Source organism: Erpetoichthys calabaricus, chromosome 17 (genome assembly GCF_900747795.2).
Source record: "Erpetoichthys calabaricus chromosome 17, fErpCal1.3, whole genome shotgun sequence".
NCBI lineage: Eukaryota > Metazoa > Chordata > Cladistia > Polypteriformes > Polypteridae > Erpetoichthys > Erpetoichthys calabaricus.
The window spans coordinates 75,154,106-75,174,540 of record NC_041410.2 but is presented as its reverse complement, the minus strand read 5'-3'; the positions used below and the strand labels follow the sequence as shown (position 1 = coordinate 75,174,540).

The 20,435-nt window shown below is 38.6% G+C and overlaps 1 protein-coding gene across 2 annotated transcripts in view; it reads left to right on the top strand.

Moving 5' to 3' along the window:
* The first annotated feature begins 16,836 nt into the window (after positions 1 to 16,836).
* Positions 16,837 to 20,435, top strand: part of cadm4 (cell adhesion molecule 4) — a 794,942-nt gene continuing 791,343 nt past the window's right edge. For both annotated transcript variants that reach the window (XM_028822885.2, XM_028822886.2), the window contains exon 1: positions 16,837 to 16,984. In XM_028822885.2, coding sequence (XP_028678718.1) covers positions 16,918 to 16,984 — 67 coding nt within the window. In that variant the 5' untranslated portion in view covers positions 16,837 to 16,917. The remainder of the gene's footprint in view (positions 16,985 to 20,435) is intronic.

Genomic DNA, 20,435 nt, shown 5'->3' with positions numbered 1-20,435 from the left:
AAATCTCAGTAATGTACGTAGATCTAAGCATTAACAGTGCATTATCTACTGAAATGTATTTTATAACGCATGTAGTAACGAAATGCATAGAATTTGCAATTCCAACAGATGGTACATCACAAACATTTGGAGTAATAAAGTACATTACATAAAGTGTTCCTGTTATACATAATGTGGTGTGGGATTCATAAAAGCGGAGTTAATGGTTGTGCTGTGCCATCTGTTGGAATGACAGAGACACAGTAACCAGACAGACACAAAGATACAAAGATACACAGACACTTATCCTTTTATTAAGGTGAATGGTAACGGGCAGCAAAAGTGTGTTGTGAATAGGGTCCATTGGAACCTAACCTCCTTTTTCCGTGATTTCCATTTCCAATGCGTTTTTTAAAATGTAACCTCCACTGATAACAAGAAGTGACCGTATCTGAATGTGACATGAATTCCCCCCAGTTTGTTTTTCCACTAGAAATTAGAGAATAAAAGGCAGATGTTTGCAGAATTAGCACTTGAAAATGTACAAACTCATGTGCATTTAAAGTGCATTAAAAAAGCATGTCAACGCTCAAAGCCACATGGAAAACACACCTGTGTTAATCCGTGTCTCTGCATACATGCTGTTGTGAGCTGGCTCTCAGTCATAAATCACAGGATCTATAGTATATATATATCAAAAATCTGAGCTCTTCCATACCAAGATTATATGTTTTGCAGATCATATGCTACAAAAATGAAACATGAAACCTGGGATTTACAGATTACTGAACTCCCTTGTGTTGGGCTCTTTTTGATAAAAAAAAAAGAAAAATGAAAAATTATTTTTGAATTAGGTTCCACATTTATCCTGTGGTTTGGTCAAAAACAGACATGTGGGTTGTGCCCAGGAAATAATAAAAGTTGAGCATAAATGAAAAGCAGGTACATCTCCAGCATGTAAGTACAAATCTGGAACAGTAACATGATAGCACAGCTCAAAAATCCATTGGAGGTGGACGTGTAAAGCTTTTTGTGAAGATATGGTTTAATCTAAAGAGCTCCCCTCTTGACTCTGTACATGTATTTGACCCTCTCTCAATTTCACACGGATGCTTAAAGGCCCACCGCTTCTCTGTTTTTAATTGCGTCATTAGCATTTTGAAGCCTAAAGTCTGTCTGTTTCAACAAGCTGCATTCTAAACAGCATGATTTATTGTGAGAATAAACAAACTGCTTTACAAAAATACAAATACAGATGGAGGATATAGTGCCTTGCAAAGTATTCAATCTTTTCTTAACCCCCCCACATGTCTTTGAATTACAGATGCAATAAGTGAATACTTCTATGGCAATTGATGTTAAGTGTAGGCAAAGGCCAAAAAGAAAGTCATACAATAACATTTTCAAATGTTACTGGGATCCAGTTCAGGTGTGTGGGTGTTCTGCCCATTTTAATGTTTAGATGATCAGGACAGAATTTAAAGTCCGTGCAGTGGAGATTTAAGAGCAAACCATAAAGGGCAGCCAGAGAAAAGCAAAGGTCAAAGCTCTGAAAGCAGAGATCAGCAAATCAATACAGCCCAGAAGGCGTGAACACAGATTTAGTCAAAATCTGAAACTATTTCTTATAATTTCTTTTTTTTTTTTTTAATTTTTATTGATTTTATTGAAATCACACAACATTCCATACAAATACATCCATTTTACAAGAATAGGATTGAAAACAAATCAACCCCCACCCTTGAGAAAGAGAGCATGGACAGCAGAATAAAACTTAAACCTAGTAAAAATAAGCAAATAGATAAATTAATAAGTGAATATATATAAATGGAGAAGAAAAAGAAAAAAAAGAGAATAGGGAGAGAATCTGCTTCCTCGGTGCTTTAAAAGCTTATTCTAAAATGTTATTGATTAGATCCTGCCAGGATTTGAAAAATTTCTGCACAGATCCTCTAAGTGAGAATTTTATTTTTTCCAATTTCAAATAATATATAACATCAGCTACCCATTGACTTAAAAGGGGAGAGTTAGGATTCTTCCAGTTGAGCAAGATAAGTCTACGTGCCAATAGTGTAGTAAAGGCAATCACAGTTTGTTTGGCCTTCTCCACTTTAAGCCCATCTGGAAGAACTCCAAACACAGCTGTTAATGGATAAGGAGGGATTGTGACACCAAGGCTGTCTGAAAGGCATTTAAAAATCTTGGTCCAAAACGATGTTAGCTTGGTGCAGGCCCAAAACATGTGACCCAGTGAGGCTGGAACTTGATTGCCGCGTTCGCAGGTTGGATCTTGCCCTGGAAACATTTTGGACAGTTTTGGCGAGACAGATGTGCTTGATGTATAATTTTAGTTGAATAATTGTATGCTTTGCACATGTGGAGCTCGAGTGAATTCTCTCCATTGCTACCTTCCACTCCTTTTCTGATATGTTGAGGGAGAGATCCTTTTCCCATTGTCCTCTTGGATCTTTGAAAGGGAGGGACTGTAAAATGGTTTTATATATTGCAGAGATGCTGTCTAAGTCCTTGAAACTGATGAATATATTTTCCAGCATAGAGGGAGGTGGGAGATGTGGGAAATTGGGCAGGTTCTGTTTAACAAAGTTTCTAATTTGAAGATAGTGAAAGAAATGTGTTGTTGGAAAGTTAAATTTAGAATGTAATTGTTCATAGGATGCAAAGATGTTGTCTATGTACAGATCTCTAAGTGATTTAATCCCAAATATTTTCCAAATGTTACCTAACATTGAAAGTTAGATAGAGCCATGCCACCTTCTGCCTTTGGCCATTGTAGGGTTGCTCTTTGGATACATAGATGTTTTGAATTCCAAATAAATGTGTTTATGGTTGAATCTAATTTCTTAAAGAATGATTTATTGATGTATATTGGAATATTTTGAAATAAAAAGAGAAGCTTAGGGAGGATATTCATCTTAACAATGTTCATTCTTCCAGCTAAAGTGAGATGAAGGGTTAACCATCTATGCAAGTCTTGCTTGATTTTTTCCATATAGACGGCGAAATTATGTTGATAAAGAGCTTTATGTTTACTTGTGATATTTACCCCTAGGTATTTAAACTGATCTGCGATGATAAAAAGGAAGGTGTCCAATCTAATATTGTGTGCTTGAGAATTCGCTGGAAAGAGCACACTTTTAGTCAAATTAATTCTGAGACCAGAAATCTTTTTAAATTTTGTTAGTGCTGTTAGGACTGTAGGCACAGTATTTTGTGGGTCTGATATATACAGTACCATATCATCTGCATATAGAAAAATTTTCTGTTCAAGTCCTTCTCTGATAATCCCCTTTATCTCAAAAGCATTTCATAAAGTGAACTGCCAGTGGCTCAATGGTGATTGCAAAAAGTAGTGGTGACAAGGGGCATCCTTGTCTGGTACCACGTTCTAGTTTAAAGTAGTCTGAATTAATGTTGTTAATACAAACTGAAGCTTCTGGATTGGTATACAGTAGTTTAATCCAATCCCAAATTTCTCCAATGTAGTGAAAAGGTAGTTCCATTCAATCATATCAAATGCTTTTTCTGCATCCAAGGATAATAAAATCTTTGGGATGTTTGACTTTGCGGGTGAGTATATTACATTAAACAGGCGTCAAAGATTGGACGCTAAATGTCGGCCTTTAATAAATCCAGTTGCATCTTGTGATATTACTGAAGGCAGCACTTTCTCCATCCTTCTAGCCAGGATTTTGGAGAGTATTTTAACATCATTATTCAGAAGTGAAATTGGTCTGTATGATGCACATTGTAATACATTCTTATTTTGTTTAGGAAAGACGGTGATTAATGCTTGACAAAAAGTTTGAGGTAGAATTTTATTGTCTCTAGTTTCTGTGAATGTTGCTAATAGGAGGGGAGCTAGCTGAGTGGAGAACTTCTTATAAAATTCGGCTGGGTAGCCATCGAGGCCTGCTGCTTTCCCACTCTGAAGTGACTTTACAGCATCTAGTAATTCTGGTAGTGCTAGAAGTTTATCCAATTCCTCTGCACTAAGAATATCTATTTGTGGTATCTCTAATGCATCTAGAAATGCATTAGCTTGTGTCTTGTCTCCCTTAAACTCAGTAGAATATAAGGATTTACAGTAGTCTCTAAATGTGTGCATTATATTTTTATGATCAATGGTTATGTCTCCGTTTGTGTTAGTAATTGCTGGGATTGCATTGCGAACTTCTTACTTGTGGATTTGTTAAGCTAAAAGCTTATTAGCTTTCTCTCCATGTTAATAGTAATGATGGCTTTACTTAAAAATGAGTTGTTCAGTTTATTTAGTTGTTAAGAGGTTGAGCTCTGAATGCAGAGCCTGCCTTTTCCTATGAAAAGCCTCACTTGGACACCTGGCATGTTCTTCATCTATTCTAGTAATTTCGTTGGTTAGCTTTGATACCTGCTTGCTTTGCAGTTTATTTCTGTGGGAACGATTTGAAATAATCTGTCCTCTTAAGAAGGCCTTCAGGGTTTCCCAGAGTATCCCTGCAAGGACCTCTGAGGATATATTTGTCTCTAGAAAAAAAACGATTTGTTTTGATATAAATTCTGTAAAGTTCTCGTCTGCTAATAAAAGTGGGTTAAGACGCCATCTGTGAGATGAATATGTGGGGCATAATGATTTTATCTCCAGGATCAGAGGGGCATGGTCGGAAATAACAATAGCCTCGTACTTGCAGGATTTAATAGTAGGCAAGAAATGGTTATCTACAAAAAAATAATCAATTCTTGAGTACTAATGATGCACTGGTGAGTAGAAGGAATATGCTCTTGAATTTGGGTTTAGAAATCTCCAGGGGTCTGATAAGTTGTGGTCAGTTACAAACTGTGTAATTGTCTTTGCAGTGTTAGATGTCATCGCCCCTGTGGCAGGAGACCTATCTAGGTCTGGATTTAAAACACAATTAAAATCCCCAGCCATTATAATTTTATGAGTGTTCACATTGGGAATGGATGCAAATACATTTTGGATGAATTCCCTATCATCCACATTGAGTGCATAAACATTTATCAAAATCACTTTACAATTAAATAAATTACCCATAACAATGATGTATCTCCCTTCAGGATCAGATACAACATCTGATACTACAAATGAGACTGTTCTATGTATGAGAATTCCCACACCTCTAGTTTTTTTTGTAAAGCTGGAGTGAAACATTTGGCCAGTCCAGTTTTTTTGCAGCCGGAACTGATCCTTGCTTAATAAGTGGGTCTCCTGTAAAAATATTATTTTAGCATTTAGACCTGTTAGGTGAGAGAATACTTTCTTTCTTTTTAATTCGTGATTCAGGCCTTTAACATTCCAGCACACAAAAGTCCCATCTTGGAGACATTGATTCTGAATTTTTGATGTCATTTTGTAGTCTTAACCAAAAGTGAGACTGCTTTGACCTTAATTTCAAATTTTCCCAGAGGTTATTGCCATGCAGTCTGTTGTTACGTTGGTAATTATAATTATAAGGATTAAAAGAATAGATTAGAGATAGCTTGCTCTCTTTCTCCCCATCCCTGGTACCCCCACCCCTCTTTGCCTCCCCACGTGAGGCTGAACCACACTTCACAAAGTCCCAGTCCTCTGACATACCTAGAGACAGAGCATGTGCAAAACAAAACAAGCCCCCAGCAGAATGTATGTGTATGTGAATTAAAATAGGGATATCTATTGCCAATACAGTCTAAATACTATAAGCATAACAAAAAAAAAAGAAAATAAAATCTTCAGCATTCTTGAAATGTTAAGATAATAAATCCAGGGAATGGTGTTAAACAGTCTCCTTTAGAATAGTAAAAAAAAAAAGAAAGAAAAGGGTTACTAATTTAATTTCTTCCACACATACATACATAAATGTGTATAACTGTAATTAAAATAAAAACAGATAGTGCTTATCTGTTTCTTATATATTTAACTGCTTTTGATACAGTCATGTAAAAAATTAAGAGCTCCCCATTATTTCTTTTTTAACTAATGTGGACAAGCAAGATTTGATGTTTATTTAAACAGTAGCTTTATATAAAGGTGATGTAATTGGGGAAAAAATGATTTTATAATAGATTATTCAACCCATAACACATCCACCACCGTGTTTTACAGTTGATATCAGGTTTTTCTGGTCAAACATATCTTATGGTACCGTGGCCAAAAACTCTTATATTTGCCCCATTGGTTCAGAAAATCATAGTTCTTAGAAGTTCTGGTCTTTGCCTAGGTGTTCATGGGAAAACTTAAGTCTTTCCCTGAGGTTCTTTCTAGGCAGCTAATGTTTCCTCCTGTCTCACCTCCCATGTTGATCTAATTTGTGCAGCCTCTTTCTGATGGTAGACTTGTGCACTTTCACATCAACAGAGGCAAGAGCTACTTGCATGTCCTTTGATGAAGTTCTGGCATTCATAGAGACTTCTTTTAGCATCTTGTATTCCGCTCTCAGCCTGAACATACTGCAGCATCCTGGCCTGGACAAGTTGGCAGTTGTTTGAAGTTTTCTCTACTTGTAGATTGAGCAGGTCCCAGGCGCATAGGCAGCTATAACCTTCTTGCTGATGGCCTCAGAGAACTCTTTCTATCTCAGCATAGTGATAACACACACTTCATCAACAAACCAAACGAAAAGAGTGAGGTTTAAATAAGATGGGCTCAGACAAGACCCTCTATCATGATGTTGTATTCATTTGCACCTAATCTTATACACGTGGTTCCAACTTGAAGTATTTGAGGTACTGATAAATGTAGGGGTGGACCTACTTTTTCCACGTATGAAATTTGCCTTTATGTTTATTCAAATTATACACAGGACTACAAAATGTAAACGTTGCATGATGTTTGTTATATCACCTCCATCTACAGATGATCAAATCTTGGTATGTTCGCATATACCAAAAAGAAAAAAATCATGGGGTGCACATACTTTCTCACATGACTGAATGTAGTACTCTAGCATAGCTGGATATATATTATATTATATTATATTATATTATATTATGTCACACACATGCATATGGGAGGCAGTCAATGGGACTAACTAAGGGTAAAATGTCAGGTCAGGGGTTGATGTCTTTTCTCCCTCCTCTGCAGATCACCAGAAGGAAAGACGACCTAAACCTCAACCAACCCCGTCTCTAGATCACACCATCCTACTGACCTCACTTCTGCCTCTTTCCTTTTGGACCCTCCTCTTCCTTCCCAACTCCTATAAAGCCAGCGACTTGCCTTCCCCAGTTAGTCTCGTCTTGGACTCAATCGTCTGAGATTACTCTGCACTCATCACATCTTTTTGAGTCACTGTTTTTAATATACGGGGTGGAACCTGTCACACACGAGCGCTTAGGGCGCCGCGGAAGGACTCGAGAGCGAGCGTGAAACCCGAGGCCAAAAAGGAAATGATGAGACACCTAACTTCTTTTTCTTTATTTTCCTAGAAAGAAGGAAACGCCGACACCCTGACAATTCATCACTACCGACACCTCCCTAATTTTTCCCCAGATGACATCACATTTCCCAGAAGACACTGCACCTCCTTACCCAGCAATCCTCTGATTGGGGCCGGCCCAACCACTATAAAAAGCTCTCCAGTATACCCTGCAATTTGTCGAATGTGGAATGTCGATCGTGACTGTCTGTAAAACGTTTTTTTTGCAAACTGTTCACTATACGGGGCCGGAAACCCCAAACCTTTATGTTGACTTTGTGCTTTCTTTCTACAAACCCCAAACCTTTTTCTTTTGTGCTTTTTTAACATATATTATATTATATTGCATTGTATTATATTACTGTATATTATGTTATACTTGGACAACATCTAACATGCAGCTGGATGTCTATCATGACGTCAAATGCCGCATTAGGTGTGTCCCACTTATTAAGAAACATGTAACAGTGAGTGACTCACAAAATGGTGTAGATGATAATGTCAATGATACATATAAACATCACAGAATACTACAATTACTTCTTAAAACCTGACAGTGGTGGCCTAGTGCCTGTCTTGGCAGTGTCAAGCACAAGGAAGGATATAACCCTGGATGGGATTCTAGTCAACTGCAGGGCACACACACACACACAAAAACACACACACAAATACACACACACACTCATGCACTCTCTCTGTCACACAGAGTCAATTTTGAATTGTGTAACACACACACACAAAAAAAAAGGTGTTTTGGGGATGTAGGAGAAAAACTGGAGTACCCATAGAAAATCCATGGGACATGAGGAGAACATGCAAACTCCATGCATACAACAATTTGAATTCCTCGAGGAAGCAGCACTACTCCACCATAGGGAAATCTATTAAAACATTGCTTTTTCCTAAAAAAATGTTCTTCTTTAATAACTATACCACTCAGTGGATATGCTGCTAATATCTTTGAGCACTGGGATGATGCATCATGTCTTCCATTTTGTGACAAACTTGTGGCACATTTTTATTGATTTATTTATCCAACGTTTTCCGATTTATGCACCTGGAGGCTTAGGTGAGTAAGCCGTGGTGGGGACTGAAACAGAAATGAGGTGCCACAGTCACTTGGCCACACCTTACAATGAAGTTCTTCTAGTTTACATGGCAATGAAAGTGAAACGGTAATTCTGAAGTTTCCAAACAAATACTCCATATGTTTCAGTTAGTTGGCTAATTGCATGAGAATACAATTTAAAGTGACACATTATAAGAGGTTATGGTTATTATTATTATTATTATTTGCTTATCATGGTAATTTACCTGTGGCTGCTGCTGTGTCCTTGTCCTGACCAGGAATCTAAAGGTTTAACCAAGCACATTACAAAGAACGTGAGCCATCTTTTGTACTTCTTGTGCTGTACAGAGTCCTGGCTGCACCTTCAGATTCGTTTCAAATCATTTCTTGATGGTACCTAGGTCTCCAACCACGATAGAGACCACATCCTGCTGATCTCGATCTCCACATCTTTATATTTGCTTTGCTTTTCAGTTTCTTTGAGTAAGCTGTTGTTGCCATTTGAGAATGCTATATCGATCAGCAGACATTGCGTCTCTTTCTCATGATGGACCACTATATCAGGATGGTTAGCTTATCTGGTACGATCAGTTTGCACATGATGACAGTGTCTTCAATGTCGACAACAGACTCTGGTATGTGCTGGTGCCATTTCTCAGGCATTTTCCACCTGGTGCACCACAGATCAGTCAGTGCAGATAGCTGGCAACCTTGTTGTGCTGGTATTTAGTAGAATTGTGGTATAGGCAATAAAATGTGAAATAATCTGTCTGTGAGCATTGTTGGAAAAAAAAAACACCTTTTGCCCTGCACAGACTAGATGTCTTAAACTATATGCCTAATTTATAGTTTGTTAGTATAAAATCTGTGGAGGGCTTATAAAGTGAGTTTTGACTAATTCACCCTAAGTGTATGGAAACTTCTGATTTCAACTGTAGGTAAACCAATTTACAGTAGAAGCATTTCATGTATGCCCATAACTCTGCATTCCGAAAGCTTAGTATATTTGGTTTATTTTAGAAGTATACAATTAAAGCAGAATACTTCTTTATTTTATATAACACCTTCACAAACGTAAGCGTGACGGCACAGCGGTTAGCACGACTGCTCATACCCTGACCAGAATTACTGTTGGTGTGGAGTTTGTCACTAAACAAGTGATGGTTACGCTAACTTAGCCCTCTATGAGTACTAGAACACCATGTGCTTTAGAATTTATTCCTGCATAGTGCTTAAAGGTATTAAAAGTGTCTCCAGCACCCCCATGAACATGAGCTGGGTTAAGGGAGTTAGAAAATGGTTGTTCCATTAGATCATAAAGTGAACTTCCAAACAATCTGAACACTTAAAGAAGCAGTGGGCTTCACATGAGGGTGAACCCACAAAAAGAAGAAATAGCTAAACGTTTTTAAGAACGGTAAGAGATGGCAGAGAGCACCAGTATGGTGGCCAAAGCAGAACAGAAAGTTAATAAAATAAATAGAAACAAAATAAATAAAAAAGGGAAATTTATTTTCAGTAGAACCAGTTATGAAAAGACGTAAAAATGACTTCTGAAGAGTTTGAGCCACATGGATAAAAGAAAGTGACATAAGGAGTCTTTAGAACAACAAGGTGGCCATACCAGAAACTTACAAGGAGTAAGCGATGATGCTCTTTTCATCCCCTTTGCCAAATTTTTCTTCTGCCATTTTAAAATGATATTCATTTTGGCATGTTTTTGACCTCAAATCCACTTTACAGGCTCAAATGTGACCCCGCTCAGAAGAAAGATTTATAAAATCAATGGATGGATGGATGAATGAAACACATCTATGACTGAACGGAAATCAAAAGATTAACTTGTCCGACTCAGGTTTTTCCACCTGATGGCCCTCTAGTTTACAGAAACAGTTTTTTCTTAGAAGTATCAGACGTTCTAATTGATAATATTCTTGACATAGTAAATTCGTCATTAGATACGGGGGTCTTCCCAGACTGTCTTAAGACTGCTGTAGTTAAACCCCTACTTAAGAAAAAAAATCTTGACCTCTCTGCTGTTGAAAATTTTAGACCCATTTCTAACCTGCCTTTCTTAAGTAAAATTCTAGAGAAGGCAGTCATTATGCAGTTAAATGACCACCTCAATACACATGCTATTCTTAATAAGTTTCAGTCGGGTTTAGAACAAATCACAGCACAGAAACTGCACTCGTTAAAGTAGTAAATGACTTGCGGGTAAATGCAGACAGAGGCCGTTTATCTGTTCTCATCCTCCTAGATCTGAGTGCCGTATTTGACACCATTGATCATAATATTCTTAGAAATCGCCTTAGTCAATGGGTGGGCCTCTCTGGCAGTGTCTTAAATTGGTTTGAATCCTACCTGGCAGGGAGAAAATTCTTTGTTAGTTGTGGTAATTACAACTCAAAGACACATGATATCCTATATGGTGTTCCACAAGGCTCTATCCTGGGTCTGCTGCTCTTCTCAATCTACATGCTTCCGTTAGGTCAGATTATCTCAGAGCACAACGTGAGCTACCACAGCTATGCTGATGACACACAACTGTATTTATCAATAGCTCCTGATGACCCTGATTCTCTTGATTCACTAACACAATGTCTTACTTGTATTTCTGAATGGATGAATAGTAATTTTCTAGAGCTAAATACCGAATACCTAAAACTGAAATTTTAGTGATTGGCAATAATGGATAAAATGAGGCTATTAGAAACAAACTGGATGCATTAGGATTAAAAGTCAAGACGGAGGTAAAAAGCTTAGGGGTAACTGTTGACTGTAATCTGAATTTTAAATCGCATATTCATCAGACCACTAGGACACCATTTTTTCACTTAAGAAACATAGCAAAAGTTAGACCTCTTATAACATTGAAAGATGCTGAGAAATTAGTTCACGCTTTTGTTTTCAGTCGACTAGATTACTGTAACACACTCCTCTCAGGACTACCCAAAAAGACATAAATCGTTTGCAACTAGTGCAGAATGCAGCTGCTAGAATCTTAACTAGGAAAAGAAAATCCGAGCACATTTCTCCAGTTTTGATGTCACTGCACTGGTTACCTGTGTCATTCAGGATTGACTTTAAAATTCTGCTTATGGTTTATAAAGCCTTAAATAATCTCGCTCTATCTTATATATTGGAATGTCTGACACCTTATATTCCAAATCGTAACCTCAGATCTTCAAATGAGTGTCTGCTTAGAATTCCAAGAGCAAAACATAAAAGAAGTGGTGAGGCGGCCTTCTGCTGTTATGCACCTAAAATCTGGAATAGCCTGCCAATAGGAATTCGCCAGGTTAATACAGTGGAGCACTTTAAAAAACTGCTGAAAACACATTACTTTAACATGGCTTTCTCATAACTTCACTTTAATTTAATCCTGATACTCTGTATATCCAATTCATTATAATAACTATTCATGGTGGCTCTAAAATCCGTACTAACCCCTACTCTCTCTTCTGTTTCTTTTTCCGGTTTCTTTGTGGTGGCGGCTTGTGCCACCACCATCTACTCAAAGCACCATGATGTTCCAACATTGATGGATTAAAAGCCAGAAGTCTGCATGACCATCATCATCAAGTCCTTCCTAAATACAAAGAGGATTGTTTAATTTTTGTTAGGTAGAATGCTCAGTGGGGACTGGGTGGTCTTGTGGCCTGGAACCCCTGCAGATTTTATTTTTTTCTCCAGCCGTCTGGAGTTTTTTTTTTGTTTTTTCTGTCCTCCCTGGCCATCAGACCTTATTCTTATTCTATGTTAACTATCCATCCATCTTCCAACCCGCTGAATCCGAACACAGGGTCACGGGGGTCTGCTGGAGCCAATCCCAGCCAACACAGGGCACAAGGCAGGAACCAATCCCGGGCAGGGTGCCAACCCACCACAGGACACACACAAACACACCCACACCCCAAGCACACACTAGGGCCAATTTTAGAATCGCCAATCCACCTAACCAGCATGTCTTTGGACTGCGGGAGGAAACCGGAGCGCCCGGAGGAAACCCACGCAGACACAGGGAGAACATGCAAACTCCACGCAGGGAGGACCCGGGAAGTGAACCCAGGTCCCCAGGTCTCCCAACTGCGAGGCAGCAGCGCTACCCACTGTGCCACCGTGCCGCCCCCTATGTTAACTAATGTTGTCTTATTTTAATTTCTTACTTTGTCTTTTATTTTTCTTTTCTTCATTATGTAAAGCATTTCGAGCTACTTTTTTGTATGAAAATGTGCTATATAAATAAATGTTGTTGTTGTTGTTGTCTATTTGGCTTTTACGAAGCCCCTGACAATGAACCTAGAGATGTTTCCATTTACAGAGGCAGCTGAAATACTTCCATCCACTTCTGTAGTCATTTTGCTGCTCCAACCATTAGTTACATGATTATTAAAGATGGGAAGACCAGTTCTGGAGGTGAACGTGAATGTCCAACAACGGCACAACATGCAAAGTACTTCACATTTTACAGGGCTTTGAATTTGCTATATGATTATCTTTTGCCTTGTCTTTCAATAACACTTTATTCACAAATTCTGCTTCCTATTTTTAAGCAGATGATCAGTGAACTGCTCTCTTGCAGCGTAGTTTCTTTGATATGGTTTGGACTAAATTTCTATATGGGAGTTCAGTACCTAAATTGACTTGTGTTTAAAGATGGCTCTATAGTCTTCAAGCTGGTTTGATCCTACTTAACTGTAGCTCAGAGAGATAACCAAACACTGACTTCAAAGATACACATGTATCACTCCTTTACGCATAACAAGGAATCACCTGGCAGACAATTGTTCCAATAATGATGTAGGAGTGCAGAGCAAAATGTGAGTCTATTCCTAAACGATAAAATGTATTTTCAGAACCCCTCTCCCACTGTACTGTTTCCTAATTCAAACACTTGTATATAAAACAAAAAAGAGATTCCAGTTCTCCTATATATATACATAAATATATATTTATATCTATCTATCTATCTATCTATCTATCTATCTATCTATCTATCTATCTATCTATCTATCTATCTATCTATCTATCTATCTATCTATCTATCTATCTATCTATCTATCTATCTATCTATCTATCTATCTATATTGTCACACACATGTGAATGAATAAGAGGGAGCTGTATGGACCAAGTGAAGATAATTCCATGCCAGGCCAAGGGGTGGTGGAGTACGCTAAATCTTCTTCTGTTGTCTCTGCAGACCAAAAACGGGAAAACCTGTCTGATTCAACCTTCTTCTCACAACATATATAACATAATAATATAATATAATATATATTTATAATTTATATAATATATAAATAATATATATATATATATATATATATATATATATATATATATATATATATATATATATATATATATATATATATATAAATAAATGTAAAGAAGAGACAATACAACATCAAATTATTGGGGTACCTCCCTGGTGACACCTTATAATTATAAAGGTTGCAGCACAAAACACATCGAACAAGTGTTAATGAGAACTCAAAGTATGTATATATATATATATATATATATATATATATATATATATATATATATATATATATATATTTACTGCTCAAAAAAATTAAAGGGACACTTTTTAATCAGAGTATAGCATCAACTCAATGAAACTTCTGGGCTATTGATCTGGTCAGTTAAGTAGCAGGGGGGGGTTGTTAATCAGTTTCTGCTGCTTTGGTGTTAATGAAATTAACAACAGATGCACTAGAGGGACAACAATGAGATGACCCCCAAAACAGGAATGGTTTAACAGGTGGAGGCCACTAACATTTTTCCCTTCTCATCTGTTTTTTCACTAGTTTTGCATTTGGCTACTGTCAGTGTCACTACTGATAGCATGAGGCGATATCTGGACCCTACAGAGGGTGCACAGATAGTCCAACTTCTCCAGGATGGCACATCAATACGTGCCATTGCCAGAAGGTTTGCTGTGTCTCCAGCACAATCTCAAGTGTATGGAGGACATTCCAGGAGACAGGCAGTTACTCTAGGAGAGCTGGACAGGGCTGTAAAAGGTCCTTAACCCATTAGTAGGACCAGTATCTGCTCCTTTGGGGAAGGAGGAACAGTATGAGCAGTGCCAGAGCCCTACAAAATGACCTCCAGCAGGCCACTGGTGTGAATGTCTCTGGCCAAACAATCAGAAACAGACTTCTTGAGGGTGGCCTGAGGGCCTGATGTCCACTAGTGGTCCCTGTGCTCACTACCCGGCAGTGTAGAGCTTGATTGGCATTTGCCATAGAATACCAGAATTGGTAGGTCCACCACTGGCACCCTGTTCTTTTCACAGATGAGAGCAGGCTCACCCTGACCACATGTGAAAGATGGGAAAGGGTCTCGAGAAGCCGTAGAGAACGTTATGCTGTCTGTAACATTGTTCAGCATGACTAGTTTGGTGGTGGGTCAGTGATTGTCTGGGGAGGCATATCCATGGAGGGACGCACAGACCTCTACAGTATAGACAACGGTGCCTTGATTGCCATTAGGTATAAAGATGAAATCTTTGGACCCATTGTCAGACCCTATGCTGGTGTAGTGGGCCCTGGGTTTCTCCTGGTGCACAACAATGCCCGGCTTCATGTGGCGAGAGTATGCAGGCAGTTCCTGGAGGAAGAAGGAATTGATACCATTGATTGGCCCCCACGCTTGCCTGACCTAAATCCAATAGGACACCTCTGGGACATTATGTTTCGGTACATCCGATGATGCCAGGTTGCACCTCAGACTGTCCAGGTGCTCTGTGATGCCCTGATCCAGATCTGGGAGGAGATCCCCCAGGACACCATCCGTCGTCTCATTAGGAACATGTCCCGACGTTGTCAGGCATGCATACAAGCAAACATGGGGCCATAGAACAAGTACGAATTGGAGTCGCTGCAATGAAATTTGGGCAAAATGGACTAGCCTGTCGCATTTTTTTTTTCACTTTGATTTTCAGGGTGTCTTTGAATTCAGCCCTCTGTAGGTTGATAATTTTCAGTTTCATCAAATGATGTAGCATCCTTTCGTTCCTAACACATTACCCAGTCCATATCAGTATAGATATCCAGCAGGATTTTTAATCCCATTGAGATCTGATGTGTTTTCAAAGTGTTCCTTTAATTTTTCTAAACAGTTGTATATTATATAACTGCTTGCACATAAACCTATAAAAAGGCAAATCAGCCACAGTCACACAGTCATCAGTCTAGTGTAGCATATCAAGCAGTCATTCTATATACAGCCAACTACCTTAAAGTGCAATAAAATGAAGAAAAATATATTGGGTAAAACTGACTAATGTGTAAGAATTGAGACTGGACACCACGGCAGTGAAAGTTTTATTTAACACTAGCACAGAGCACAGCACAATACAAGAAGCACTCTGAAGTCAGTTAGGACAGTGGTACAGTACAGGATACAGGAATCTTATTATTTTCTATTCCAAGGTTCTAATGTTCCCACAGACAAAATGTATATTGTTGACAGTTTCCACAGATTAGAAGAATCTATCTATCTATCTATCTATCTATCTATCTATCTATCTATCTATCTATCTATCTATCTATCTATCTATCTATCTATCTATCTATCTATCTATCTATCTATCTATCTATCTATCTATGATGTTGATCGGCTCATTCCCATAACCAATAACCCATCTTAACCGTGCCCCTTACTCATAAAGATCTTCCGTTAACAAAATTCACAAGTGACCTAACAAATAGTTCGAGATGACCTTTAAAATCTTTAGTTTTTATACAAAGTCAGTGCTCCTGCGGGAAAGATAAAAAGTATGTACTATATTTGAACAACTGTATTTTGATAACATCAAAGTATAGTAAGACTTTGTATAAAATGAAGTGTGCTAAAAAAGAACAGGAAACTAATTCTGTTTTATAATTACAGAGTCGAACAAAAGTAACCAGGTACAGAAAACTGTAATTACCACTTAGATGCATGCTTATTCTAAACCAGATATAGGCAGCCCCAACTATGAACTACATAGCATTAAGGAATAATTAGCCCGATATGAGATCAGTGCTCACACTGTTAACACTACCAGTGACTGCTGTGGTAGTCTTCATTTGAATCAAGAACGCTTCCTTGGCCCCAATTGTTCTCCCCAAACGTAACGTATGAGGCCGCTGTTTCACACTATTCACTGTCGGCGAGCCACGCTTAGATTCATTTTTAATTTAGAGCGCAGGCGCTCCGACTTTTAATTGGAGTGCGAACACGTTTAAAGTCCGAATCCACATGGGGCTCGTAAATAGGCTCCTCCTTCCACGTTTGCGTGCAATTCCATTGGCGAGCGAACTGGATGCCCCGCCCACTCTTAGCGAAGCTTTCATTAACATCTATTAAGGTGGATCCGGACTGCCAATTCCTTGTGTGATGCGCGGAGTCACGGCGAAGCACAGAGAAGCGCAGAGCGACTAGGGTTTTAAGAGATAATGGCTGGGTCGTGGACGGATTTCCTGGCGTCCGTTGGGATTTTATTTCTCGTCATTAACAACAAAGGTAGGAATACTGCTTTATTTGTAACCGGCGGATGGGCTTCAACTTACTCTGCTGCGTTTGTGTGCAATTCCGGACAACACGGCAGTTGAACATTAATATTTCCGTATTTGGGAGACGTGATACGAGTCGGATTTACTGCTCTTTTGGTTATGGTGACAGTCACATGTAGGGGCCGTTTTGCAGGCATCATAAGCAATAACATGCTGCCGATCTCTATTCACGAATGTATGTTTTGCTTATTATTGTGGACCGCACGTTGTCACTCCTTGCACACTATAGATGACAAAGCCAGCTCTTTGTAGTGTAGCGCATTGCATATTTATTGTGTACATCTGCTGAAGGCAAGTGCGCTGCGCTCTGACACCCCAGCCTGTCTTAACGGGACACAAAGCCGTGTCCATAAAACAGCGAATGATCGATGACCCACTCTCCCTTGTGTTCAGCCTTCTAACAGATAAGCGGAGAAGTGCAGGTGCATCACCGCTCGGCCGAGGTAGCTCTGTAGGTCCGCATGCGTTTTCTTTAAGACGTCTTTGGAAACACGTATCTTAACAGGAAAGAAATAAGACCGATTTCATAACTGCTGGAACCGAAATGCGAAAGAGTAGTTATTGTACAACTGTTTAATCAATGTGTCTGTTAATAAATATACTGTTCGTGTTCTTGAAAGGAATCATTAAAGAGAAATTCCCCTAGGCGGTGTTCTAATCCTGGCGCACACATTGCGACTCCTTTATTATTTGTCATGTTCCATATACATCTTGTGTGGGCATTTCTCAATCACTGGTACTGCTCGTATTAATTTTGCTAATAAACCGCCTTGGTATACATAGTATGTGAGTTATCTGTCAAGTTCAAATATACACATTAACGTATAGATACACTTATGCAGCTCCTCTTAATGATAGTCCAACGTGTGCTTTTAAGCGATCGGTAACACATATCGAGCATTTGATTGGCAGTTATCAGTGCGCAGGCTCATAAAGTCAAAAGTTCGATCCCTAAATTGTTGTTTACAAGAGGATTGTGGAAATATTAAAAGAGACCACCACATGCAGTCCTAAGCGTGCCATTCTGTCGTCATCCACTTTCCCCACTTTGAAATGTATGCGAGCTCTGATGTGAAGAAAAATGAACTTGGCCGCAGTTTGAACAATTACCTGTTATTTCGCGGTTTGTTTGGAAAAAAGCCGATCGCCTTGGGTGAGGCCGAATATATCAAGCATGCTCCGCATATGTAAGAAGACTGCTTGTCAGTTTCAATTCAAGAGGTGTGCACGTGCAGTTGTGTTTTATTTAATCGATTTTCTAGCATTGCCTACAGTTTAGAACTAAAAGTGTTCAAGGTGGCTGTTTAATACTACATTATTACAACATACTCGGAAGAAAAGCTCGTCTGACCAGAATGGGAAAGAATTGTTCAAAGAACCGATAGAGCCGCACATGTTTGAAACAAATGGGGCTGCGCATTTACTCAGGATCTGCCTGTATATGTATATTTGCTTTATAAATTATTTTTGGCATCAGGTTTTGTTGTAATCATTAATTCATGTGTTAGTTTTAACAAAACGCATTTCGCGCTTTATTCCTTAATCTTTAAGGATGGCCGGTATAAGGAATCGTTATTTTTGATGTAATCTTCAGTTTTTGCACTCTACACGTTGTCCTCTATACAAAGTAGAAAATTTGCTTTTTTTTTCATACCACCGTAATAAACATTTCAATTCTAATATTATTTTTTAGTTTTACTGTATATTCGGTATCCCCCATGGAAACGACTCTGGTCTCAAATCTTTCCTGAAACACTTTATCAAATGATGAAGGATATCTTATTATTTGTGATGTTATTAATTACAACTTGATTTCTTTTTTTTATGCAAAATAATTTCTAAGTGTGGATACAGCAACTCAGGAAAGTTGCGTTTGTCAGGCTCAGTAAAAGCACTAAAATAATGGAGAAAATGTCGGTGTATCCAGTACATGTCACTAATATTAGAAAAGTAAGGTTGAAGTTCTTAACAAGGAAGGTACAGTAGCTTATAATGGTAAAGAAAGATTTTATTTCACTTTTTCATGCAAATTTCAAGTAGCTTTTGTATAAAGTGAGTGTTCAAAGTGCCCCTTTGGAGGGCACACATGCCTGGTTCATAAAGGCTACACGCATAAGGTGGTGTCAATTTATATTAAGACATGGCAGTGGGGCGAGGTGATCCAAGTGCGCGTTTCCCTACTGCAGGAAATTGTTGGAGTGTGTTTAATTGTCAGCCATTGTGCACTGCGGTGATCATGCTTCAGGATTTTGTCTACTTGTTTTAAATCTAAGCCTTGAATTTCTTATGCCGCTCTTGTCCTCCTAGCAGCATGTGTCCCTTCATATTAAGCCAAAAAGCGTGAAGCGGTGGCAGGCATGGTGTCTCAAAAGATGACTTTACAGTGCAAAAACACACTCCTTGTTTTGACAGGAGAAGAAAAATAAGATTGCTTCGAGGGTCTTCTGTGTAACATCTGAGATGGTTAAACCTGCATTTCTGAGGTTGTCTGTATTGATTATGGACAGACACATTTTCCCAGTTGCATCGGATCTCATGCAACGCAAAATGTGACACTTTAGTAAAGTAATGCTGCAATAAACCTTAAAAATATGACGTTCAATATTCATCACATAATAACTGCTGTCACGGGGGCAGCACATTCACTGTGCTCCATGGCGTGTGTACCTGTGATTATTGGGGAGCACAGTTTTGCAAGTTGACACTGATGCTGCTTGGAATTATTACAGTATTGCAGTCTATTTAACAGGTAAGGTAATCCTGAACCTTTTCACATATGCTTGTGTTTGAGGAGAAAATGGCAAATGTTCAAGCTTTGCTTGTTAGAAACCAAAACTGGAATTTCTTAAAATGAACTTCTTTTGAGCTTATATTGTGTGTTTACACTTTTTTGCACGTCATATTGAGTGTTTTTGAGAATCCTCGCCCTAGCACTTCTTAAAGTTGTCTTGAAAAGCAGTATTCAAAAAATAAGTTTATTTAAGTCGCGTTTAAAGAAAAGTCATCCAAGTTTGGGATGGATGCATAAAGTATGTACACCTTGCTTTGATCATCACTTTCTAACCATAATGAAAGAGCAGGTAAAGCCACTTATTGAAACCCATTTACTATGTGACATATCTTCTACAGAATACAGTTCTAGGAACTGGGTAACCCGCAACTGTTTGTTGTTTTGTCCCCGGGGGCTGATGAATGGTTGACATGCCTAGAAGGCGCAGTTACAGCGAGTTTGTTGAGCAATAAAGACGCCCCGCGCGTGCGCAGACACGTAAATCTCGCAAACCGTTTCCGAATTCTCGTGGGCTTTTTTTTTTTTCACTCTTTAGTTTTAGCTCGCGCGCGCGCTCGTGATTATGAACTCCATATACTTCGCCACTGTCAAGCTTCTTTAATTATTTAAT